The following is a 26,442-nucleotide window of genomic DNA, read 5'->3' on the forward strand; positions in this document are numbered from 1 at the left end:
GTGTGTGTGTATGTATGTATGTATGTGTGTGTGTGTGTGTGTGTGTGAGAGAGAGAGAGAGAGAGAGAGAGAGAGAGAGAGAGAGAGCAGTCCACTGCACATGAGAGAGCGCGCCAGTCCACTGCACATGTGCAGCTCGATGACAACTTAGGAGAGTCGCTTCTCTCCTACCAGGTGGGTCCCAGGGATAAACTCAGGTGCCTATCCTCACTGAGCCATCTAAATTATATTTGATTTACACTGAAATGGAGTTATTAGAACTGGCCTAATCCAACAGACTAGAGTTGTTTTTATAAGAGGCTATCCGAACAGTGAGACCGAAGAGAGGGAAGAGAGAGGCAGTAAGAAGGCACACGCAGACCGTGTGAGGAAGAGCGAGAAGGCAGCCAGCCTCCTGAACCCGAGGATGCAGAAAGAAGCAGTCCAATCTCTTAGTGCCTTGCTCTTGACTTCAAGCTTCCAGAATTTTAAGAAAGTAAGTTTCTATTATTCAAGCCACAGTCTGTATTGTTATGATAGCCCTACAAAGCTAATATATAACCTTGTGAAGTAGCGATTCTTCTTACTTACAGATGAGAAAATGAAGGAATTATCAGAGTTATTAACCCACTTCAAGTCACACAGCTTTTCCAAAGGTCTGGATAAGGAGACTGGGATCAAAACGCAGATTCCTGTCAGGTGGTGGCGGCGAATGCCTTTAATCCCAGCACTCGGGAAGCCTGGTCTACAGAGCGAGTCCCAGGACAGTTAAGGCTACACAGAAAAGCCCTGTCTTGGAAAATCAAACCAAAACAAACAAACAAACAAACAAACAAACAAAAAAACCAAACACATATCCCTAACCATTTAGCTATACTGACTTAGTCCACATAACAGAACAGCTAAGACTGAAGAATGCAGGCAATCTCCTGAAGGTCGGGCTCTGCTTCCTCCACAGAGCCCTGGGGGTAGGGGTAAAGCTATACCATCAAAGAGCAGAAGAGGAACTGTGCTGACTAGTCTAATGTCAATGACAGAAGCCAGAGTCATTTGTGGAGAGAGGACTTCAGCTGAGAAAATGCCCCTCCCTACCAGATTTGCCTATATGCAGTCTCTGCGTCAGGGGTTCTCAGCCTTCCTAATGCTGCACCCCTTTAATACAGTTCCTCATGTTGTGATGACCCCAAACATAAAATCATTTTTCTTCCTGCTTCATCACTGTCATTTTGTTGTTACGAATTGTGATGTAAATATGTTTTCCAATGGTCTTAGGTGACCCCCTGTGTAAGGGTCACCCAATCCCCAAGGGGGTCGTGACTTGTAAATTGAGAACCTGTCTTGCTTCTTAACTGACGTGGGAGGGCCAAGCTCACTGTGCGCAGTGTCACCCCTGGGCTGGTGGTCCTGGGCGCTTGAGAAAGCAGGCTGAACCAGCCAGTAAGCAGTGTCCCTCTATGGTCATCAGCTCCTGCCGACTTTCCTGGATGATGGGCTTCAAGCTATAAAATGAAAGAAACCCTTTCCTACAAGTTGTTTTTTTTTTTTCCTTTTCAAGATTTATTTATTTTATATATATATATATATATTGCTCTGTCTGCATGTATGCCTGCAGGCCAGAAGAGGGCACCAGATCTCATTACAGATGGTTGTGAGGAATTGAACCTGGGTCCTCCGGAAGAGCAGCCAGTGCTCTTAAGCACTGAGTCATCTCTCCAGCCCCCAAGTTGCTTTTTGTCACGATGTTTATCAGAGCAATAGAAACCTTAGTTAAGACAGTCTCTCCCCTTTTATCTGTGTATTTTTAAAACTTATTATTTATATATGTGTGAGTATATACCACAGAGGCTGAAAGAGGGTGTCAGGACCCCTGAAGCTGGAGTTATAAGCAGTTGTGAGACACCTAATATAAATGTTGGGATGGAGGTCTAGTCCTCTGGAAGAAATCTTTTAACTGCTGAGCCAGCTCTCCAGCCCTGTCGGGTCTTTTTATTCAAGCATCTAATTAATTACATTCATACATAAAGGAGGCCTCTTGATACAAACTTTTAAAAGACAGAATTTAATTTATTATTATTATTAGAGATAGTTTCACTATGTTAGCCTAGGGCTTAACTTCTAGACCCTCGGGGTTGGCGAGATGGCTCAGTGGTTAAGAGCACTGGCTGTTCTTCCAGAGGTCCTGAGTTCAATTCCCAGCAACCACATGGTGGCTCACAACCGTCTCTAATGTGATGTGGTGCGTCTTCTGGCCTGCAGGGATACATGCAGACATTACACTGTATATATAATAAATAAATAAATCTTTAAAAATTCTAGACCCTCCTGCCTCAGCTTGGGCTGGGGTCATAAAATAATAAACAACTTATCCAGCTTAATTATCCCTTAAAGGCTTTAATCTCTTTTTGTTTGTTTGATGGTTTACTCTGTTTGGGTTTTTGTTTTACTTTTAAATTCTTCAGGAGTGGGAGCACTGGGGAGATGGCTCCATTGAGAGTACAAACTGCACATGCAGGAGACAGAGTTGGTTCCGGCACTCACTGCAGATGGCTCACAACCTCTTGTCAACGCCAACTGCAGGAGATCTGAAACCCTCCTCCTGGTTTCTACCGGCCCCTACATTCACATGCACATACCAACACATAACACACACACACACACACACACACACACACACACACACACATACACATACACACACAGTTAGAAATAAAATGAAATCTTAATTCTTCTTTAACTGCATTTATTTTGTGTGTTATTTGTAGGTGTGGGCATATGTGTAACCCTGAACACAGATGGAGGCCAGAGAACAACTTGTCCCATCATGGGAATGAGACCCAGGCTTGGTGGCAAGGGCCCCTGCTTTGCGTTTTAGGATAGGATCTGGCTATAAATAGGGTTATACATACTTGATTTCTATTTCATTTAAATCAACTATTTTATCTTTTGTTTCCTTCTTTCTTTTTATTGAGACAACGTCCAATATATAACCCTAGCTGGCCTGGAATTCATCATGTGGACCAGGCTGGCCTCAAACTCCCTACATAGCCTGAGGATGATTTTCCACTTCTGAGTCACCTGCTACCATGCCCAGTTTTTGTGGTCCTGGGAATCAAACTCGGGTATTTCATGCATTTTAGGTAGGCACTCTACTATAGATGTAACCAATCGTCTTATTAAAATAAGAAACGGGCGGTGGTGGCGCACGCCTTTAATCCCAGCACTTGGGAGGCAGAGGCAGACGGATCTCTGTGAGTTCGAGGCCAGCCTGGGCTACCAAGTGAGTTCCAGGAAAGGCGCAAAGCTACACAGAGAAACCCTGTCTCGAAAAAAAAAAAAAAAAAAGAAAAAAAAAAAATAAAATAAGAAACACAGAGCCAATGTAAAAGAGAAAGCCGAGAGGTCAGAGCTCAGAGATAAAATCTTACCTCCTGCAGTGCTCCTAACTTCCCTGAGAGCTTCTTCCTGTTTGTCTGTCTTTAAATAGTCTTTCTGTTCTGCCTTCTCATTGGTTGTAAACCCAACCACATGACTGCTTCGTCACTGCCTGTAAGTACCGCCCTCCAGGTCTTAAAGGCGTATGTCTCCAATACTGGCTGTATCCCTGAACACACAGAAATCTACCTAGCTCTTCTAACCACCACGCTCTTGCTATGGCTCTAATAGCTCTGACCCCAGGGCAACTTTATTTATTAACATAAAATTAAAATCACATTTCAGTACAAATAAAATATCACCATATTTCCCCTTTTCTATTTTAATAAAAAGAAAAAAGGCAAAAGATTATAACTAACAAAAGAAAAACTATACACAAAAGTACAATAACTTTATACAATATATACAAGTAACAAATACCTAAACGATGTCTAGTCCATTTGTATTTGACAAATCAGAGAAAATAATTCCCTTATCTACCCTATTTTAGTAAGTCCAAAATGTATCTAATTCACTTTCTATCCTAATGAATCTTCAACAATAACTAACTAATCTTCAACTCCCTCAGAGACCCAAGAAGGAAATAATATTAGCTAACAAAAATAAAAACAGGCCGGGCGTTGGTGGCGCACGCCTTTAATCCCAGCACTCGGGAGGCAGAGCCAGGCGGATCTCTGTGAGTTCGAGGCCAGCCTGGGCTACCAAGTGAGCTCCAGGAAAGGCGCAAAGCTACACAGAGAAACCCTGTCTCGAAAAACCAAAAAAAAAAAATAAAAAAAAAAAATAAAAACAGGAAGTGCACACAAGCAACTTCCAAAAATTTTGTGAGTTGACAGAAACAGCCAGCTGCCTGGACAGTCACCTGAAGTTTCTCCGCAGTGTTGGGGCATCATCTTCAGCCTATAGGCTTATCATATCTGACAGACTCATTTGTGAAGTAGGTTGTACACAAGGTCAACAGTTCAACCTCACATTGGGTGAGAGCAGTCCATGTACCAGAAACACCTGAATTCCACTAGTGTCATGTCATGATTCAGGATTTTAAATTCTGGAAATTGTTGACGGTTTTTTAATTCAGCTGTCCATTCTTCTTGGCTGTGTATATATGGCTTCATCTCAGCACTCTACCACTTGAATCAAGCCCCAGTCCCTCCTAACATCCTAAATTTTATTTCATGTATATGAGTGTTTTGCTTGCATGGATGTCTATGTACCACGTGCATATCTGATGCCCAAGGAGGCCGAGGAGGCCAGAAGAGAGAGTTGGAGTTGGATGCCCTGGAACTGGAGTTACAGACTGTTGGGTGTTGGGAATGAAACTGAAGCCCTCTGCAAGAAGAGTAAGTGCTCTAACCACTGAGCCATCTCTCCAGCTCCCTGGCACTGTCTCATCAGACATATAGTGTAACTATTTCCTCTAGGCTTGCTACCACAAAACACAGTAGACGTGGTAATACTTGCATCTTAACAGGAACCTGACAGAATCGGAGGAGTCAGGATGTCAATCCCATGGACCGTCACCTTTCTTAACATGGCATGAGATGATTTGGTCTACCATGAGTGTAAGCATGTCCTGGAAACGGCCTGCGGACTAGAGAAAATACTGCAGCCTCTCAAGCTGTAAGAAAGCTGGGGCAGCAGTTGTGTGGCCCGTACGTACTATTAGTGATCAGATGCACAACTGAGGCTGAGCTGTCTGCCAGAGCAGCCATTCTCAGCCCGTGGCAAACCTCTATCTCCAAAAATATTTACATTATTATTCATAACAATAGCAAAATTATAGCTATGAAGTAACAATGAAAGTAAGTTTAGGGTTGGAGGAGTTACCCCCAACATGAGGAACTGTAATAAAGCACTGCAGCATTAGAAGATTGAGAGCCTCTGGGCTAAGCCAGACATGGTGGTGCACACCTTCAATCCCAGCACTCAGGAGGCAGAGGCAGGCGAATCTCTGTGAGTTCAAGGCCAGCCTGGTCTACAGAGGGAGTTCCAGGACAGCCAGGGCTGAGAAACCCTATCTTGAAAAACTAGGAAAAAGAGAGAAAAAAAAGCTGGGCGGTGGTGGCGCACGCCTTTAATTCCAGCACTCGGGAGGCAGAGCCAGGTGGATCTCTGTGAGTTCGAGGCCAGCCTGGGCTACCAAGTGAGCTCCAGGAAAGGCGCAAAGCTACGCAGAGAAACCCTGTCTCAAAAAACCAAAAAAAAAAAAAAAAAAAAAAAGAGAGAGAAAAAAAAAAAAAAAGACCCACTGGGCTGGTTACAGCGAGGAACAGACACGTGGCAGGCAGGCTTCTCCATCCTAGCCTGTGATCTGGAAGGATCTAACGGGTAGGAGGAAACGGAGGTGCTGGCTTGCCAGGTCTTTCTTTCTAGGTTTTTAACAAGTTGTGTGTATGTGTCTAAGTCTGCATGAATACACGTGCACCATGCACAGGAGCTGAGACCAGAAGGGGGCAGTGGACCCTGCGGCGCTGGAGTTAGTTCCCCGCAGACGTAAGCTGCCCTGTGGGCTCGGGCTCCTCAGTAAGAACAGTAAGCACTTTTAACCACTCAGCTGTCACCTCTCTCGCCCCGGCTTGCCTTTTTTTTTTTTTTTTTTTTTTTTTTTTTTTTAAATGAAAGCACAAGGGAAATCAGACAAGGAGCCTGTCCGGGTCATTCAATAGCAAAAGAGTCAAAATTTGTGTCAAAAGTAAGGGGAAAAAATTGTGTACAGCCAGAGTTCTTAGGGACAGTCAGATTCTATGCTTCTGAACTTCCAGAAAGTTATGAAGAACTGAACAGTTCATGGAAGAGGTGAATGACAACAAAACGCACGCAGCTCATCTCTATCCCAAATCTCCACCACCCCTGTTGTGGGAGGAGATTAAGTGGGGGGTGGAACCATCCTAGCTGCTCCCCTAACAGGGTGGCCACGGCCAAGCCTGACTACTTCCCATGGTCCGTACATAGGAGACCCTATGTTACAATGTAGATTGGGCATGGTGGCGCACACCTTTAATCCAGCACTCGGGAGGCAGAGGCAGGCGGATCTCTGTGAGTTCAAAGCCAGCCTGCTCTCTGGAACAAGCTCTAGGCTGGCTGAGGGATATAGTGAGACCTATCTGAAAAGAAAGAAACAAGCAGCTCTTGGTTCCATCCTAGCGTGTGAACACTTGGGCCTTAGTGAATAGCACACACTTAGCTCCAAGACAGCCTACAAAGAAAGATCCTGTCTCCAACCACCAAAGCAAACACTACAACAAGCCAGCAAGTGTACCAGGTATGGACGGTGTGCGGAACAAACACTCCTTCATGGGAGGCGACGGCAGACTCTAGGGGAACCAACCCTACAGAGGCAGGGCTTCTTCACCAGCCAAGTGTGCAGCAGTGGCTTATACCGCTCTTCTGACAGGACTGACACAAGCCATGGGGTCCTCCTGGGACACACTTCTTGCAGTTCATAGTAGGCACAGAATCTAGGAGTCAGTGAAAGGCTTTTTTCTCAGTTTGGTGTATTAAATTTGCCTGCTGCCAAGGTTCTCATTGCTAAGTAGCTCTTTGCTTTCTTCCTACACAGGCACCTTCTCTTAGCTATGAGTTTGCTTTCCACAGATGCAGTTACTTTGGTTCAACTACGGTCTGAAAATTATTCAGTGGCCAAGTCCAGAAAGAAGCAATTCTTAAAGTTTTAAACTCCATGTTGTTCTGAGCAAGCTGATGAAACCTGGTCCCATGGGGGTCTGTCCTTCCTTCCATGTGAACAGCCCTGTGTCCTGCCTCCCATTGACACCTGTTACTTAGCAGTACGCTGGAGAGCAGTTTGACTGCCCATGGTACTGCAGCGCTGTGTTCTTGTCACTCAAACCCAGGAGTGATGCTGGCAACTGGGCTACAAAGACAAGCTGGAAAGGGTCTCCTTTAAGTGAAAAGGTGACATCCTTAAGTTAATACAGAAAGAAGGAAAAAGAACCTTGTATGCTGAATTTGCTAAGATTTGTATGCTGAGGTTGCCAAGATGGGTCTTCTAGGAAGCTATGAAAAAGAAAAAGAAGAAAAAAAGAGGTATTGGTTTTGCTCTCATACCTGAACTACAAGCACTAGTAGCCCCAGTGCTTAGGTAAGCTGGCAAGGGCATGTGTGCACACATAAACCCAGTTTCACTGTCTGTGGTCTCAGGTGTCCACTGGGGCATCTGTCCCTTGTGCATTAAGGTGGGACTGCTGTAGACGAAGTTTCTAGGATGGTATCTTTCCTGTTTAACAACGGATCAAACAGGACAGGTAGACAGGTCACTGTTGGGTATGAAGTGTCAGTTCTCAGTTATTCCTGATATGGAATACTCAAAAGGTAAGAAGGAATATTGGGCTAGGTGTGGTGGCCCAGGCCTTCAATCCCAACACTTGGGTGACATGAGCAGGTGGATCTTTGTTAGTCTGAAGCCAAAGTTTGGTTTACATTGAGAGCCAGTCTAGGATATACAGCAAAAAAAGAATGAATTTTGTTGTCTGTAAAATTTTTGACAGCTACAATTACTAAGGTCTCTCCAGAGGCCTGAAGAACACTAAAGACCCCTATCCTGCTAGCCCTTATAACCTGTTTTAAATCTTTTATTTTAGGAATCTTTTAGGGTTAGGGATGTAACTCAATGGTTTTTGTCCTCAGCAAAAACCAAGAAAGCCTAGAGTAGTGGTTCTCAACCTGAGGTTCGAAACCCCTTTGGGAGTTGAATGACCCTTTCATAGGGGTTGCCTAAGACCATCGGAAAATAGATATTTACAATTTAATTCACTATAGTGGCAAAATTACAGTTATGAAGAAGCAACAAAATGATTTTTTTAAAGATTCACTTATTATATATATACATATACATATATATATACACACATATATATTATATATTATATATAATGTTCTGTCCGCATGTATACCTGCACACCAGAAGAGGGCACCAGATCTATTTACAGATGGGTGTGAGCCACAATGTGGTTGTTGGGAACTGAACTCAGGACCTCTGGAAGGACAGCCTCTTCATCACTAAGCCATCTCTCCAGGCCCCCTCAACAAAACGATTTTATGATTGGGAGTCACCAAAACATGAGGAACTGCACTAAAGGTTGAGAACCACTGGGCAAGAGAGACGCCTCACAAGTTAAAGCACTTAAGTGTATGAATCAGAGTCAAGATCCCCAGCCCACATAAATACAAGTGGACATGGCAATCTTGAACTCAATTATCCTCCCGTCTCTCAGACACTGGGTTATAAAAATGCTTTGAAGCTAGAGAACAGCTTAAAGGTTTTAAGAGCATGTACTACTCTTGCAGGGGACTCAAGTTCAGTTCCCAACACCTGTGTCAGGCATGCCACCTGTAACACTAGGGAGACCTGCTGTGGGATGTCTTTCTGCATGCTGTGAATATGTGTTGCTCTGACTGGTTGATAAATAAAGCTGTTTGGCCTATGGCAAGACAACTTAGAGGCAGGCGGGAAATCCAGCCTGCCGCCAGGAGAAGCAAGATGTAAAAGTGCCGGTAAGCCACGGCTACTTGGCAACTTATAGATTAATAGAAATGGGTCAAGTTATAAGAGCTAGCTAGCAAGAAGCCTGCCATAGGCCATGCAATTGGTAATTAATATTAAGCCTCCAATGATTATTTTATAAGTGGCCGAGGGACTGCTGGGACAGACATGACTGGAGGAACGCAGGCTGTGGGGCTGAGCAGGACCTGAGAAACCTTCCTGGTACCTGCACGCGCGCACACACACACACACTTTTTGTAATTTTTTTTAAAGGCGTGTGCCACCAGAGCACAGCACATTGTATTTTTTAAAAGATTTATTTATTTATTATGTATACAGCACATATGACTGCAGGCCAGAAGAGGGCACCAGATCTCATTACAGATGGTTGTGAGCCACCATGTGGTTGCGGGGAATTGAACTCAGGACCTCTGGAAGAACAATCAGTGCTCTTAACCTCTTAGCCATCTCTCAAGCCCCTTTTTTGTAATTAAAGAAAAAACAAACATTGGTTCTCTACCTACAATGAGTGCTGCACAACCTCTCTGGGTTTTGAGACAGGGTCTCGCTGTCTCTTCAAGGCCCTAGATTGGCCTAAAAGTGGTCAAAGGTGTTACCATCAACCTTTGATAAAGACGCATATTACAATTTCTGTAAGAATCAGCAATAGGGGCTGGAGAGATGGCTCAGTGGTTAAGAGCACTGGCTGCTCTTCCGGAGGACCTGGGTTCAATTCCCAGCAACCACATGGCAGCTCACAACTGTAACTCCTGTTCCAGGGGATCTGGCACCCTCACACAGATATACATGTGGGCAAAACACCAATGTACACAAAATACAAGTAAATAAATTAAAAAAAAAAAAGAATCAGCAATGAGTAGAAAGGATAGAAGACCTTCAAAGTAGAGGGACAATGGGAGCCACTCTAGCAAAAGTACTGTAATACCCAAATTTTCAGAATGTCTACACTTTGCTCTTTAACTAGGGCTGTGCTTGGTCCTTTCACTGTTTCCTCCTTGGGGAACAATGGCACCAGAGAGTGGCTGTGCAGCCCTCTGTCAGGGGCCATTTCTCAGTTGACATCCTGAGGAAGGGGTGTTCTTATGACCTGCAGTTGCTTGGGAGAACTCTTCAACACTTCACCTTTGATTTTACTAAGTGATAGGAAATCCTGCTTTGAACCTTATGCTATAAATAATGGTAAGTTAGGGCTAGAGGGATGGCTCATCAGTTAAGAGCACTTGTTGCTCTTGCAGAGGACCCGGGTTCAGTCCCTAGCAACCACATGGTGGCTCACAATCGTCTGTAATTCCAGATATAGGGTACCTGATGCCTTCTTCTGATCTGAGGACATCAGGCATGCACACCATTCACACACATATATGTAGGCAAACACTAAAACACACTAAACAAATAAATCTGTTTTTAAATCTTATAAAAGGTAGCAAAAGAAAAAAAGTCTAGTAATCCTGAGAATTTATTATAGTTTGGATCAAAAAGATTTCCCAAGCCATGTGTTGACAGTTTGGTACCCATTTCAGCCATGTTCAGAGGTGTTCTTTAGTCAAAGAGCTCTGACCTCATCAACAGATGAAGGGTGGTTTTAGCTTTGTTTTGTTTTGTTTTGTTTTCAGGACAGGGTTTGTCGCCAGACGGTCTTGAAAAAACAAACAACAAAAAAGACAGGATTTGTCTATACAGCCCTGGCTATCCTGAAACTTCCTCTATAGACCAGGCTGACCTAAAACTCAGAGATCCACCTGCTTCTGCCTCCCGAGTGCTGGGATTAAAAGGATGTGCCACCACTGCCTGACTGGTTTTTTTTTTTGTTTCATGTATTACATTTATTTACCTATTTATGTATATTTGCACACACACGGGTGTGTGTGTGTGTGTGTATGTGTGTGTGTGTGTGTCATGTGTGTGGAGGTATGGTGGGCATGTGGAAGTGAGAGAACAACTTGTGGAAACTGGTTCACTCTACCATCTGAATCTCCAGGAACAAGCACCTTTACCCACTGGGTCATCTTGGATGGGGTTTTTAATCACTGATGGTTTCTTTTTTTTTTTTCTTTTCTTTTTTTTTTTTTTTTTTTTTTTCTAGAGCTGAGGACTGAACTCAGGGCCTTGCGCTTGCTCTACCACTGATCTAAAGCCCCACCCCCTCTCTGATGGTTTCTTGACAGGCTCTTAGAAGGTGACAAGCACCTAGGTGAAGGAGTGAGTTCAGTTCAAAGGGTCATGTTTCTTGGCAACTACATCTTGTCCCTGACCCTTTCTTGCTCTGCTTCCTGCCATCATGAGGTGAGCAGCTATATCCCAAGCCCTCTCCACAAGGATGTTCTGTCTCACTATATAGGCCAAGAAATCGCATACTGAAACAGTGAATGAAATAAATGTTTCCTCTCTAAGTCAGTTTTTCACAGGTAATTCTGTTACAACAATGGAAAACTAACATAATTAAAACCAGGGTTTAGGCACAAGATAGATAAGTATTCTACCACTGAGCTACATTCTCAGCCTTAAATATACATTCTTTCTTTGAGACAAGGCCCAGGCTGGCTCTGAACTTACTATGTAGCCAAAGATGACCTTAACTTTCTGATCCTCCTGCCTTCAGCTCTGAAGTGCTAGGATTACAGGCCTGTGTCAGCATGTCTGCTTTATGAGGGTGCTGGAGGTTGAACCTAGGGCCTCATGAATGGTAGGCAAGCACTCTACCAAATCAGCTTCATTTCAAGCTCCTTAAATGTACATTCTTTTGTCACTTTTTTGAGATAGGCCTTTTGAGGTATAGACACATCAAGTGTAATCTTACAAAACCACACCTTTATCTAGAATTTCCAGTTTCAATTTCTTTAAAAAGTAAAGTAAAAACATAAAAGATAATTGCCAAAGACTTAATGAAGATTCTCCCATATGAAAAAAAAAATTGTAGTAGGCTGGAGGTGAGGGTAACACAAACCTTTAATCCCAGCACTGGGAGGCAGAGGCAAGTGGATATCTGTGAATTTGAGGCCAGCCTGGTCTACATAGGAAGTTCCAGGACAGTCAGAGCTACACAGAGGAACTCTGTCTGGAAAAACCAAAAAGTTGCAGTTGGGGAGGAAGATGACTACAAAGTATAATGGTATACATGTATGAAAATGCTATAATGAAACCCATCATCACTCTGTAAGCCAACTTGGATGTCTGCACGTACATATGTATTTATAGATGTGTATATACTTCCTTATCGATACCTTAATTTAGTCTTTCTAGGGCAGTTAACCTAGTTTGCAAAGAAATAAAAAAATCTTTCATTTTGCAATCGTACTTCATTGTTTATACAATCGATATTATGCAATTACAAAGCACACTGTAATAAAGCGATCCTTAGCAAGTCTATAACTCAACTGATGGGTGCAATGCTGTGTTCGACAATACAGCTTATAAAGAGAATGGACAGTGCCTGTTAAGTCACTAAGTACAGATTTGTTAAACAGCATCACTGTTATAAAGATAGTTACTTCTGTTATACCTGGAATTAATCTATCTCTATCTGTATCTATATAAACTAGGGGGCCAGGGAGACAGCTCAGGAGGTAAAGGTACTACCCCCAGTTCAGTTCTGGAATGCATATGGTAGGAAGAGAGAATCAATTCCCACAAGTTGTCCTCTATCTCCACAAGTGTGAAATGGCACATGCACCAACTCCAAACATACAAATAAGTAAAATGTAATAAAAAAAACATTTGAAGTATATTCCATTAGGTACAAGCAATAGTGCAAGCAAGGTTAGAATCCACCTACCCTTACATCTCCAGAGACAATACACATTTAAATTGCTAAACAGGAGCAGAGTAAGAAATATAAACTGTGACAGGTCTTGACTGAAAACAAGTTATAGTCAGTTTTACATTATGAAAAGTGAATTATCTAGTGCTTTAAGAAAGAGATCTTAAACTAGGCATGTGTGCCTTTAATCCCAGCACTCAAGGGAGGCAGAGGCAGGCAGGTATCTGTGAATTCGAGGCCAGCCTGGTCTATAAAGCAAGTTTCAGGACAGCCAGGACTATACACAGAAAAACCCTGTCTCAAAAACCAAAAAAATAAAATAAAAAAAGCTTGAATATTAGGTCAGTAAGAAAGCAAGTTCACAGTCCAATTGAACCCTATCACCTCAAAACTGCTAAATGGACTGGTTCCAGGTTTGTGTAGAAAGTGGCAGCTAAAGTCGAGTGGTGATGGACGCACACCTTTAATCCCAGCACTTGGGAGGCAGAGGCAGGTGGGTCTGTGAGTTCGAGGCCAGCCTGGGCTACACAGAGAGAGTGGCAGCTGCACTGAAAGAATGTGCTCTCTAGGCTTCTTGGTGTGCGTAACACTTCTTTTCCCTACTACCGACTGACAGAAAACAGCAATCTCTCCAACCAAAACTGCATAATGCATCCCAAACCCTAAATAAATTAATTCTGGCTTAATAACTATTATTAAATAAAACCTAATAATAGTGACAAAATTAATGTGCTGTGCAAGAACCTCCCCAAAATTGCAAGATTAAAAACCAAAATACAAACAATAAGTGCTGGAATATAAGTAATAAATATGGTAGTTTGGTCATTTTTTTTAGCCACAGTTTTATGAACAGAGATGAAAAGGAGTGAAAGCAGTATGACAGAAGAGCTACAACCACCAGAAAGTCCAAAGACTGAAGCACTTACAGCACTCCTGTCCATTTGGAAACAGTCCACAACGGCCCTGTCTATCTTCCTACTATGGGCATCAGGAAGTACTGAAAGTGTCCTGAGCACTCAGGAGAAACTCAAGAGACTGCGAAGGTCCCACTAGATGGCACCATCACAGGTCATCACTCTGCTCTCTCGGAAGCAAGGGCGGAAACCTTTCTTGATCTTGACAAACTGAAAGCTATGAACAGTGACATCCTCCCTGGGAAAGCATGACCCATAACAAATCGTGTAAAACCAGGAAAAGGAGTCTCACCTAAAGCATCCTTTTTACCCAACACCACTGGCATCATTTCAATCAACGACCTAAGAGATACAACGCCTAGCCCAACCCTAAGAAGAGAAGCAGTAAAACAAAGTGGTATCTTTGCTGGATGTGGGGCCTCCTGGTGGAATCCCAACACCTGTAGGCAGCAGAGGCAAGAGGATCAGGAGTTCAGTGTCATCCTCAACTACACAGTGAGTTTGAGGCCATCCTCAACTACATGAGATGCTCTCAAAAAAAAAATTCTATTAAAAAAAAAGAGAGTATCTTTTTCCTCTTCCTGTCTCTGCAAACAATACAGTAACTTACTTTTCTTTCAAGTCTCTTTGCTACAGAAATCAATGATTTTTTTTTCCACTGATCACTAAATAAAGCATTTACTGAAATAAATATACTTACCATGACAGACATGTCAAAATGTACAATTAATGGCATAAAAGCAACTAAGTACTAATGAACTTCCTATCAAACAGACAATATTACATTCAAGTTTTTTGAAGGTTTTGGGTTTTTGTTTGTTTTCTAAGACAGGATCTTACCATGTAGTCTAGGCTGGCCTCAAACTCATTATCTTATACCTCGGCTTCCCAAGGGTACATTAAAGTTTCCCACAACTTGTTTACATCATTGTAAGTTGAGTCTGGGCAGTAAAAGTAAGATGTCATTCATTCCCATGACTAGAACCTATTTCAGCAAAAGTACACTTGGATAGAGCCAGCATGCACGCAGCTACATGCAGGAGGAAAGAAGCCATCCCAACAAAGATTAGTAAAATCAACTCTACACGTTGGAATACAAACTTTCTTCATAAGAAACCATGTGAATAGATTAAATTATGAGCCTTAGCTGGACACACCTATAATCCCGAGAGACAAGAGGACCATGAGTTTGAGAGTGCAGAACTGGGTTCCAGGCCAGTCTAGGTTGTACAGTAAGACCCTGCCTCCAAAAAATAAAAATAAGTAAATAGATAAATAAATAAATGACTGATTGCCAAGTTAAAAGACACAACAGTGAGGGCCTTGAAATGACTCAGTGGTTAAGAGCACTGGCTGCTCTTCCAGGACTCAGGTTCAATTCCCAACACTCACATGGCAGCTCACAAATGTCTGTAATTCCAGTTACAGGGGATCCTACACCCTAAGCCAGACATACATGTAGGTAAGACACCAGTGTACATTAAATAAATAAATAAATAAATAAATAAATAAATAAATAAATAAGGTACAGCAGTGTAATTCCAGACACTCAAGAAGCTAAGGCAGGAAGATCACTGGTTCAAGCCTGAGCTATGGAACAAGTTATAAAACAGCTGGCTGGGTGTAGTAACACATGACTTTAATCCCAGCACCTAAAAAGCAGGGCTACAAAATGAGACTATCTCAACAACAACAATAACAACAACAACAACAACCCCAAAGGACTAGAGATACAATTCAGTGTGTAAGGTGCTCGTCTAGCATATACAAGGCCCTGGGTTTGATCCTTTATACCACAACAATCAATCAGTAATTATAAACAAGACCTAGTATGGCCACTCATGCCTACAGTCCCAGCACCTAGAAAACTGAGATAGCAAGATCACACAACAAGAATTCTAGGCCAGACAAAATAGATGTGTCATCCTTGGCCCAGATATCTACTTAATATTCAAATAACACTGTGTACTTCTTTCTGAGGCTACTTCCCTTTGACCAAATAATTTATGTCTGCATGTTTATCTTCAGTATGTAACGATCAGGGGATTTAGCCACTCCAAAGTGCCACCAAAAGTCAGTTACTAGAGTTAGTTGAAAAAATAAAGCATTCATGCAAATAATTACAGCCAGGTATGGTGGTGCATGCCTGTATTTCCAGTACTTACCAGCCTGGGGCAGGATGATCACAAATCACAGGCCAACCTAGGCTACCTATCTCAAAAACAGAACAAAAATCAAAAGAACTACTGAAGCTGGAAGTGGTGGCTTACCCCTATAATCCCAGTACTTGGGAGATGGAAGCAAGAAGATCAAGGAGTTCAAGGCTAGCCTGGGCTATATAATCAAGTTCCAGGCCTGGCTAGGCTACATGAGATCTTATCTCAAAAACCAAGAACTAAGCTGGGCATGGTGGCACACGCCTTTGATCCCAGCACTCAGGAGGCAGAGGCAGGCAGATATCTGTGAGTTCGAGGCCAACGTGGTCTACAGAGTGAGTTCTAGGACAGCCAAAGATACACAGAAAAACAAAAGACAGACAGACACACACAGACAGACACACACACACACACACACACACACACACACACAGAGGCACTAAATGCCGTGTTTCCTTGTCAGAGTTCTAACACAGTTCTTGCTGCAGTATTTCTCGTTTCTCTTTCTTTCTCTGCAGGTTTAAGGCACTAGACTGAGGTGTCGTCCACAACACTTACACAATGCCCAGTATACTGTAGGTACTATGTGCTTTTCCAATAAATAAAAACCACCAAGCTATCCCAGCTCACTAAAATTGTGTGATCCATCAAAGCTAGGTTTCCCAAGCATAAATCTAACATACGCCTTCTTGTTGAAGAAACAACTGGCCAGAGCATGAAATTAACACCAAGTTACTATAAGATATAGCATTTCTTTAAAAAGACAGAAATCTATTAAATAGATCATAGATTAAAATGCACATATCATTTATCTCAAACTCAAGCAATCTGACAACCTTGGATCAGGCGAAGCTTTTAAATAAAACATTATAAACAGACATATATAATGCATTAAAACCATCCTGTGAGATCAGAGGGGTAAATAAGCAGGTACATCAAGACATACAGAAAGCCAGAAGAGTGTAAGTGACATTCCACCTGCCCAGTGCTGGGGGCTTGATCTCAGTGTACACTTCCACAAGAATGACAACAGGAAGGAACTAGATGGACAGTACAGCAGGTAAGAGCACTGTGTTCTTCCGGAGGACCAGGTTCAGGTCCCAGGACCCACACGGCACTTCACACCCATCTAAACCCAATTTCAGCACATGCGATGCCCTCTTCTGGCGTCTGTAAGCACCAAACATGCACACGGGGTACATACTTGCATGCAGGCAAACACTCATGTACATAAAACAAAAACTAAAATAAAAGGTGAAAACACTTTACTAGTAGAAATGAAGAAGAGGAACAGTCTAAGGAAACAACCAGGAGGGATCTGCTAGCTGCAGATTTGGAGAACTGATGGACTTCACCAGCTCTAACAACACTCCATCATGTAACTACCCCAACAGACCCAGTGTCCGAAAGCTTTACAACATCTATCTCTCTTCCTGAGTGGCTGAGAAGTGTTAACAAAATACAAACTAGGATCTAGATCCACATCCTACCAGTATCCTCGCAACAAGCCCCTCAGAAAACCTCCACTCCATTCAAAGGGGAAAGAAACATACTCTCCAAAATTAACGCTTAACCATCCTACTTCAGGAATCACTGGAAGATTTCAAATCTCCCCTGTACCCTATCAGCATGTCCTACCACCCAAACCCCTCTATTCAATTCCTCAATGTGTTTAAGTTATACTTGGAAATGTCCATGTTCGCCAAGTTACTCACCTTACTAACACCAACTCCAGTGAACCTGGCCTCCAATAATTCCTGCCTTCGTGGGTCCAGGCTATGCAATTCTTCCATCATTTCTACAGGAAGAAAGAGGGCCAAGAAGTCATGAAAAACTAAATAGAAGAAAAAGTTTTTATGTGTAAGAAAACGCGTAGGAATTTTGTAAACCTCAAAGACATATACATTCAAGCGTTATAATATACTCATCAGTTATTTGATGTTATCAATAGTTATTTTAGATTACACAGCAGCTTGAGCTCTCTTCTATGAGGGTCTTTTCTTTTTCCTGAATTCTAGTTTGATCTATACTGGGGGTGAGAGACAGGAATGGAAGCCCACCCTTGTAATCCCAACATGAAGGAAGTATAAGCAACAGATAGCCACAAATTTGAGGGCAGCCTGGTTGGCCAGAGCTATAAAATGAAACCCTGTCTCATAAATAAAAACTAAGTAAATAAGAAGAAATAGCAAACGCTTCATATTATCTCTGTAAAAGGTAAGCAGAAAGAAAAACAAGGCCACACTTGCAAACAGAAAACTCCGGTTAACCTTTCCATGGGAGTACTTTTAGATATTTCTTTCCTCAACACCAAGAACTAGTTCTTAAGCTAAAAATATAATTCATTAATAATTTCAAATGAATATAGAATGAATCAGAAGCTGCAAATAACTTCAATAACCCTACTGTATAGCTCCTTTCCTGAATAGCTCACAGCAGCTAATGAAAACTGGAATTCTTTCATGCTAAATTTAATGAAGAACCCAAGATAAACCGTCAACCTACATCCACTCGGGAAATTAATATAAGGCTGCAACAATTCCCTCACAAAATCTTTTTCTGACCACTCCTTGAAGCAGTAGTGGATATCTGCTTTGAGCACTCCTCCCAGGCAGGGAGGGGCAGAAGGACACCATTTTTAAACCCTTCCCCGACCAATTAATGCAGACACCATGAGCAGGTATGTCCAACCTTTGCACCATGCGTTGAAAAGCTCTTCAAAGTGGGAAAGGAGCACACATCATTACATAGAAACCCTTCCGACATCCTACTGAATAGTTACTGGAGCAATTGGCATAATTTTTAAAGTTCACCGAAAACATGAATCAAAGCTTCTTCTCTGCAATCTAACAACTCCACAATTTCCAGTAACATCCCCTCCACGAGTCCTTAACTTTCATTTCCCTTCCTGGATTGAGAGCCCGGGGCAAAGGGTGACAAATTAAAGTTTCACTCACACATACAAGTACACGTTAGAGAAGGAATCAGGAAATTCTTAGAAGGGCAGAAAGGCATCTTTAAAACTAAAAAAGACTGGAAAGAAAACCGAGTTGTCCCCAAGTAGGTAAGTGGCCTTGCTCGCCACTCGCCCTGCCCTAATCGAGGTCGGAATGGCAGAGGTTGCAGCCTCTCCCCAATCCCAAGGTCTCTGGAAACATTTCCCAAACCTCCATCCCGAGGCCTGGTCCGGAAAACGAAGCCCCAGCAGTTAGCCCATTTACTGTCAACTCACGTTAGGACGATCTCCACCCCATCGCTTTCCAGCGAGCCTCGGGACCGGGGTCCTCCCAGCAGCCCCTGGCCGGGAAGCAGGAGCGGTGGGGCCTGGTCCCGGCGCCCCTCGCCGGCTCCAAACTTTCCCTAACTCCAGGCCCACCTGTCACGGAGGGAGCTGGGGGCAGCGTCGGGGGCGCCCGGGAGGCTGCCGAGGCCTCCCGCTCCCTGGAGTCCCCTCTCGGAGCAGGCCGACCGCCCCATTCCCAGGCCGGGGCCTGGCCCACGGTCGGCCCGGCCCCTCAGCGACCCGCAGCCCTCGGGGAGAGCACCTCCCGCCTCAGTGCCCAGGAGCCGCGGCCCGACGCCGGCCCGAGTCGCAGCCTCCTCAGGCCGAGGGGGTCCCCGGGACGGTTACTATCCCGGGCCCGGCGCCCTGCCCCGGCCCGGGCTCAGCTTCTCACCTGCCGCCGCCGCCGCTCCACGCTCCTCTCGGGAGGGGCCCCGACCCGACCCGGCTGCGGACCGCTCCGCTCTCCCCCTGGGCAGGCCCGGGGCGGAGCCGGGGCCTCTCCTGAGCGCCGCAACCCCCCGCCCGGGCAGCCGCCGCCGGCGCCGGGCTCCACGAGAGGGCGGGCGGGGGAGGGGGGCCGCGGAGGCCGCAGATCCCCGAGCTCGCGTACCGAGCCAGGCGCCTGACGCGGGCCCCGGGCCCGGGCGGCCGCGGGGGGCGCGGGACCGGCCTCCTGGCGCCGGACAAAGGCCAAGGGAGGCGCAGAGGGGCCCGGGTCGGGCCGGGAAGCGGGGGCCCGGTCGGCTGGGGGCCACTCGGGTGCGGCGCGGAGGGCGGGGGTGGGGGGGTCGGAACCGCTGGTGCCCAGGACCCGCCTCCGGCCCCTTAATCCGGATCGGTTCGGTCCGGATTAGTAGTGATCGGTGTAAACACACTAGTGAAACCGCGTGTTTCCTCGCGAGATTTGCACGGCTGGGAGGCAAAGGGGGGGGTTCCAGGGGAGGGGGGGAGAGTACGGACCGTGGGGGAGGGGACGCGAAAGGTGTGGTGGGGGGGGGTCCCCGCGGCCCCGGCGCTCCGCCTCCTCCAATCAGCGGCCGCGCTGGCGGGCAGGGGTTAACCAGGGGACCCCGCGCCCGCCGGCGGAGCAGGCCGCGCCGGACGGGGCTGCCGAGGGCGGGCGGCTGGCGGCGCCTGCGGCTCGGCTGCGACGTGAGGGGCGCCGGGCGAGCGGCCGGGCCGGAGCCTCGGCAGCCGCCTTTGTGTCCGCGGCGCCGGCCCGGGCCGCCGAGCGCGTGGAGCGGCCGGGCCGCCGCGCCGCGCCCGCCCGGGTCCCCGAGCCCCACACGTCTGGTGAGGGGTGAGGCTGCTCTGGCCAGGGACGGACCGCGGTGTCCCCGCCGCCGCCGCCGGTTCCCCCGGACCCCACGCCCCGGGCGGCCGGCCGCGTTGGCCTTGCACGTACCTGGCTGGTCGGGCGTCTCCAGGGACAAAGGTGTCCTGGGATCAGAGCCGGGCCCTCCCGGCACGGCCCCCGCCGCGGAGGGCGCTACCCCCGGGGGACTCTCTCGGAACACCTAGGTTCCATTCCAACCTCCGGCGACCGGACGGGCCTCCGGGGGTGCTCGGGGCTCTGAGGGTGAAAGCCGGCGTGGAGAAGCAGGCCCGCTCCTTCCTCAGTGTGTGCGGAGAGGGCGAGCGCCCCTGGTGCGACGGGAGGGCTGCCTGCCTGGGAAAGGGCTCCCCCTCCGACTCCGGCGCCAGGGCACAGAAAGATCGCCTTCTTCACCTCTTCTCCCCGAGCGCCCAGACGCTGACTTGAGAGTGGCCGCGTTTGGTTTTCCTCCGGGGCCGGCTAACAGAAGAGGACCGCAGGACTGAAGCGCTTCACGGGAGAAACGGCCAGGCTCTCGACAGCCGCTTGAACTTTCCCAGGGGCTGGCAAGCACTCCGGAGCCGAGTTCTGTTCGCTTTTCTTCCTCAGGCTTCATTTCCCCACATACCGCCTGGACGAAGACCTGCCAAACGGGCCGAGGATGGCAGATTCCTTTTTGTGTGAATTCTCCATCCTTCGGGATTGAAGCACCGTAGAAAGACTCACATCGGAAGTCGTCTTCCAATCCCACACGGCTTGGAAAGATAGCTTTTTGAAGGGGAGAGGGGAAGAGCACGTCAGGAGCAGAGGGTAGGGAAAGGAGGCGAGCTGGTGGTCCCCAAGCATGAACAAGATGGAGAACCTAAGGCTAGTGCACCGGTTCCTCCCGAGTGACAGTGGTACAGGGATCAAGAAAGTAACTCAACAGTTGGGCGAAGCGGTGCATGCTTTTAATCCAAGCACTAGGGAGGCAGAGAGTTCCAGGACAGCCTGGGCTACATAGTGAGACCCTGTTTCGGGGGTGGGGGGTAGAAAGAAAGAAAATATCTCACATGGCTGAGATAAGACAGGATTGCCAGCCCTGGCTACATACTCACACCCTATCTGAAAACCCAAAGAAGGAAGGGGCTGGAGAGATTCTCAGTGGTTAAGAATTGGCACTGCTGGCTGGGCATGGTGGCGCACCCCTTTAATATCCCAGCACTCGGGAGGCAGAGCCAGGTGGACCTCTGTGAGTTCAAGGCCAGACTGGGCTAGAGTGAGTTCCAGGATAGGTGCCAACACTACACAGAGAAACCCTGTCTGAAAAACCAAAAAAAGGTTTGGGGATTTAGCTCTGGTAGAGCGCTTGCTAGGCCCTGGGTTTGGTCCTCAACTCTGAAAAAAAAAAAAAAAAAAAAAAAAAAAGATCTGGCACTGCTATTGCAGAGAACCTTAGTTTGAGTCCCAGCATCCATGTGAGACAGGTCACAACCGCCTGTAACTCCAGCCACTTACATGTGCACACACAGACACATAATTAAAAATAAATCTGAAAAGAATATGACCTGCAACTTACTATGCAACATGGGCGGCCTGCAGAGTGCTGGGATTACAGGCATGCAACCAGCATGCACAGCCTAAAAATAACTCCTTAAAATGACCCTGGAATGTCCTAAATTAGGAGAAGAGAGGAATGGACAGCATGGAAGCTGAGTTCTAGTCCAGCTGGTCCACAAACAGGTTGCCTGGGCCAAATATCTAATATTTTCAAGTTTCACCAACCACATGTACTGAAGCAAGAGGATTCACAATGCCCTTCCTAGATGGAAAGGTCCCTTTTTGACTTTTTGTTTGGATAGAAGGTCTAATATACCTAAATCTCATAGTGTAGCTGAGGATGACCTTGAACTTCTGATCCTGCCTCTATCTCCCAAGAGCTAGGATTAATTACAAGCTACAAGCTATGCTAGCAACTGAGCTATATTCTGAGCACTCAGACACACTCTTAGTAGTTTTTTGAGAATCTCACTATGTAGCCAAAATTGGCCTAAATCCCCAATCCTCCTGCCTCAGCCCTCTACGAGCTGGGAGTTAAAGGCATTTGCCCTAACACCTGTCTGCTGAATATATATTTTTTTAAAGGAATCATTGAAACAGATAAGATTTTTGGTTTCACTCTTCTTAGTTTAATTTTCTATCCATGTCAAAGAACCTAGTACCATCCCAAGTCTACTCACTGTAGATTTAACAGCCATTCCAATAGGAACTGCTTATAGGAATTCGATGAGTTTGCTTAGAGCAATTGGGTGCTTCCTTATAGTAAGCATCATATAATTCAAACTATTAATACTAGCCAGGTATGGTGGTGAACACCTCTGATCCCAACACTTGGGAGGCAGAGGCAGGAGGATCTCTGGGAGTTCAGGGCCAGCCTAGTCTACAGAGATTTCAAGGACAGTCAGGGCTAAACAGAGAAACCCTGTCTCAAAAACTAACAAAAAATCTAGTTCCCATTAGCTGTGGAAAACTTAACTGTGGATGGAATTGGGTGTTCACGTGGCTCATTGGTCTTTGCTTTTAGACCCTAAAATTTAGAGGAATGAAGGGAAAGTCTGCCAAGTTCATCTTAAAGTCACAGAGAATAATCCTACATCCTTGAGACTAGCTGTGGCTTTCTCCAGATTGCTGTACAGATTTCAGTGGAGGTTAATGATGAATCAGAGGGAGGAAAGGTTACTTTGACCAAGAAACTGGGGAAATCTGGGTTAAACTCAAGCAGAATCCTTGATTGTACTACGTTATGGAGCCTGTAGTATGAATTCTGTATGTGACTGTCCCCGACAATTTTTTATTCACCTTGTGCTTTCCTAACATTTGCTTTTGGAACCACAGAAAGCAAATTGGTTGGTTGTTAAAGAATTAACTTGTTGCCGGGGCAGTGGTGGCACACGCCTTTAATCCCAGCACTCAGGAGGCAGAGGCAGGCGGATCTCTGTGAGTTCAAGGCCAGCCTGGTCTCCAAAGCGAGTTTCAGAAAAGGTGCAAAGCTACACAGAGAAACCCTGTCTCGAAAAAAACAAACAAACAAAAAGAATTAACTTGTTAAAAAAATTAAGTCGTAGGAAAATTAACTCGTAGTATCTTCAGGTAGACACCAGAGTACTTTAACTCCCTTTTACTTTGTGGCATGTCCTCTTAGGCCTCAGACCCTTGGGTACTATATTTTTCTGGCTTTGTTGTTTTTTTCTTTTTGAGACGAAGTCTTAATCTACCCTAGGCTGGCTAAAACTGGAAGCAGTCCTCCTTCCTCTGCCTGCCATGTGCTGGAATCAGAGGTGAGAGTTGCCACATCCATCTCTGCCAAACATGTTCTTGATTGTTCCATAATGGTCACCATCTTCATCAAAAAGATGGTAACACCAGGGCCAGGGAGATGGCTCAGCCATTAAAGGCTAGGCTCAAAATCAAAAGGATAAGAGGTGTTGTAATGGGTAAAGGCATTTGCCACCATCAAGCCTGACAACCTGAATTTGATATCTGAGACTCATGGTAGAGAGGGAGAACCAGCAGGTTGTCCTCTGCCCTCCATCACATGCTGAGCCTCTCCAGCCTCCTACACGGTGTGCAGCCTTAAGCTCCAAGCCTCAGCTTTTTTATCCATGAAATGGTGTTAAGCGAGATAGTTTATGTACCTGATAGCAACCCCTGAATTAATGGTCCCCAGCATAACTTCACATTTCTGCCGGGATCTATGTACTTGTCGATAAGTTGTTTTGGAAAAACAGGCTGCAATGGACTGAGCCATTGAGTGGTTGTATTTGCAGTAGAAAGGGGGTTGCATGTCGTCATAAGCGTTACATTATGGGACACGGCTATTCAGACCTTTGGTCACTGTAACAAATACCTGAGAAAACTTGCACTAGCTTGGGTTTATTTGGCCTCGCTTTCAGAGATTTCAGCAATGGTCCTAGGCTCCACTGTTTCATGTCAGAAGGGCATGACGGAGCAGAAGTGTTCATCTTGTACAGGAACAAGGAGTGACAGGAAGTGGCCTGAGACAAGATACGCTTCAAAGGGCTGCCCTCAGTGACCTATTTTTTCCATCCAAGGCCCTTAGGTCCCATTTGTTTATGAACTGAAACATGGACTGATCGTTGATGAAGTCAATCACCCCCCCAACAGTGCCACCACAGTGGGACCAAGCCTTAAATACAAGAGCCCTTTTGAAGAACACTACATATCCAAACACTAAAAATAAAGTCTTCATTTATGTTCATCCCCTGCCCTGTGAAGTTGGGAGGCTCGGACTTTGTGTTGCTGGGTATTGAACCCAGGGCTGACACCTCCAGCCGAGGGTGTAACACAATATGACATGGACTGTTCTCAGGAGGCCAGTAGAGAAGAGGCAGTATGTGTAGTATGACAGAACATGTTCCATCTCAGTCTCCTCATCTGAAAACTCACCATGATTCCATGAGCAGTCTTAAAATTAACACACTATCAGGAATTATCAACTCAGTGGATCACAGAGTAAGCATGTTGTTGTTTTTTCTTTTTTTCTTTTGGTTTTTTTGAGACAGGGTTTCTCTGTGTAACAGCTCTGGCTGTCCTGGAACTCACTCTGTAGACCAGGCTGGCCTCGAACTCACAAAGAACCACCTGCCTCTGCCCACTGAGTGCTGGAATTAATGGTGAGCACCGCCACCACCCAGCTTCATGCGGTCCATTATTTCCTCTCTTCCCATTTCTAACAAAATGGAGAACTGCTTGCAGGAAAGTACACTGTAGATTAAAACCCCAGATCTCAGCCTCCCTGAGGGTCACTGCCCGTCATCTCTGGTCTCGGGGTTTTTCCTGTCTCTACTGCCTAGTGTGTTTGGAAGCCTTGCCTAAGCAAACTGAACCGCACTTCCTACTCCCATGCTCGGAACCAAACCAGGGCCTTGCATTTGCTAGGCAAGCAATCCATTGACCTCAGTCCCCACACTCCAGCAGCTTGTTTTACTTACTGCTTTTTTTCCCCTATTTCACTTATTTATCTTGACAGAACTGTTTTACATATCAAGTCACAAGCTCTTCTCCACAGCCCACTGATGCCAGACAACCTTCCTGTTCCCTGAAGAGCAGCCTCCCTTCCCTGACGTCCTCTTTTAACCTCCCCCTTTTTCAAATCATTGTCATGTTCCATATTGGCCTCCATTGCTCCCCTAACCCCAGTTTTCCACGCCGGTCTCCTGAAACCGAGGCTGGCCTGAAACTTACTAATAGCAAGGCTGCCCTTGAACTCCCCGCCCCCCCATCTTGACTCCCAAGTAGCAGGATTACTGGCCTGAGCCACACACCCAGCCCATATCGGTCCTCTCAGCGAATCTGAAAAGAGGGACAATGACAAGAGCCCTGTTAGCTCACATCTGTGATCCCCGCACTCAGACACAGGCAGGAAGATGCGGTGTTCAGGGCCAGCCTGAATGACACTGAGTTCCATGCCAGCAAAGGTTAGGTATACCGTCTTTTTTGATCTCAAAAACCCTGTAAGGGAGAAAAAAAGAAAAGAAAAAATAGAAACTGACCAAGTATAAAAACAAATAAAAATCACCCCAGTTCTTCCCATTAACTTTTTTTTTCTCTTTCTGGAATCTGGGAGGCTAAGATCTGGGATTTTAAATCTCTAGTGCACGTTCCTGCAAGCCGTTGATGGATGGCATGCCTACTCTCTGTCAGACATAGTTATTTGATGGTTCCCAGTACTGTGTTAGCTTTAATTAACACTGCTCATGGAATCACGGTCACAGTTCTCAGCTGAGGAAACTGACGTGAGACTGGAACATCTGGAGCTAAGACCCAGAGGCTTGCGTATGCCAGACAAACACTCTGCCTCTGAGCTGAAGTCTAAGCTAAGTAACCGTTCTTCATACAGATTCCAGGAGGGCGGAGAGCACTCAGCTGAATAGCCACAGAGAAGAAAGAGATCCTCAATCAGTGGCAGGAAGGTCCAGGCTAGATGGGTGTGAGTAAAGCCTTTAAGAATTGACCACAGAGCTGGTGATGGCACACACCTTTGATTCCAGCCCTCAGGAGGCAGAGGCAGGCACATCTCTGT

At 45.7% G+C, this 26,442-nt stretch overlaps 1 protein-coding gene across 7 annotated transcripts in view; it reads right to left on the reverse strand.

Moving 5' to 3' along the window:
- The window catches only part of Tlk2 (tousled like kinase 2), a 114,035-nt gene extending 92,495 nt beyond the window's left edge, over nt 1–21,540 (reverse strand). The window contains exons 1-2 of one of the 7 annotated variants that reach the window (XM_028865141.2): nt 20,451–21,538; nt 17,475–17,557 (exon numbers count right to left, since the gene is read on the reverse strand). In XM_028865141.2, coding sequence (XP_028720974.1) covers nt 17,475–17,555 — 81 coding nt within the window. In that variant the 5' untranslated portion in view covers nt 17,556–17,557; nt 20,451–21,538. Of the gene's footprint in view, nt 1–17,474; nt 17,558–18,991; nt 19,126–19,436; nt 19,801–20,450 lie in introns of those variants that run through there. The other 6 variants (XM_028865144.2, XM_028865140.2, XM_028865143.2 and 3 more) reach the window with 6 other exon arrangements.
- Between the last annotated feature and the right edge of the window lie 4,902 nt (nt 21,541–26,442).

Source organism: Peromyscus leucopus, chromosome 8b, assembly GCF_004664715.2.
Source record: "Peromyscus leucopus breed LL Stock chromosome 8b, UCI_PerLeu_2.1, whole genome shotgun sequence".
Classification (NCBI taxonomy): domain Eukaryota; kingdom Metazoa; phylum Chordata; class Mammalia; order Rodentia; family Cricetidae; genus Peromyscus; species Peromyscus leucopus.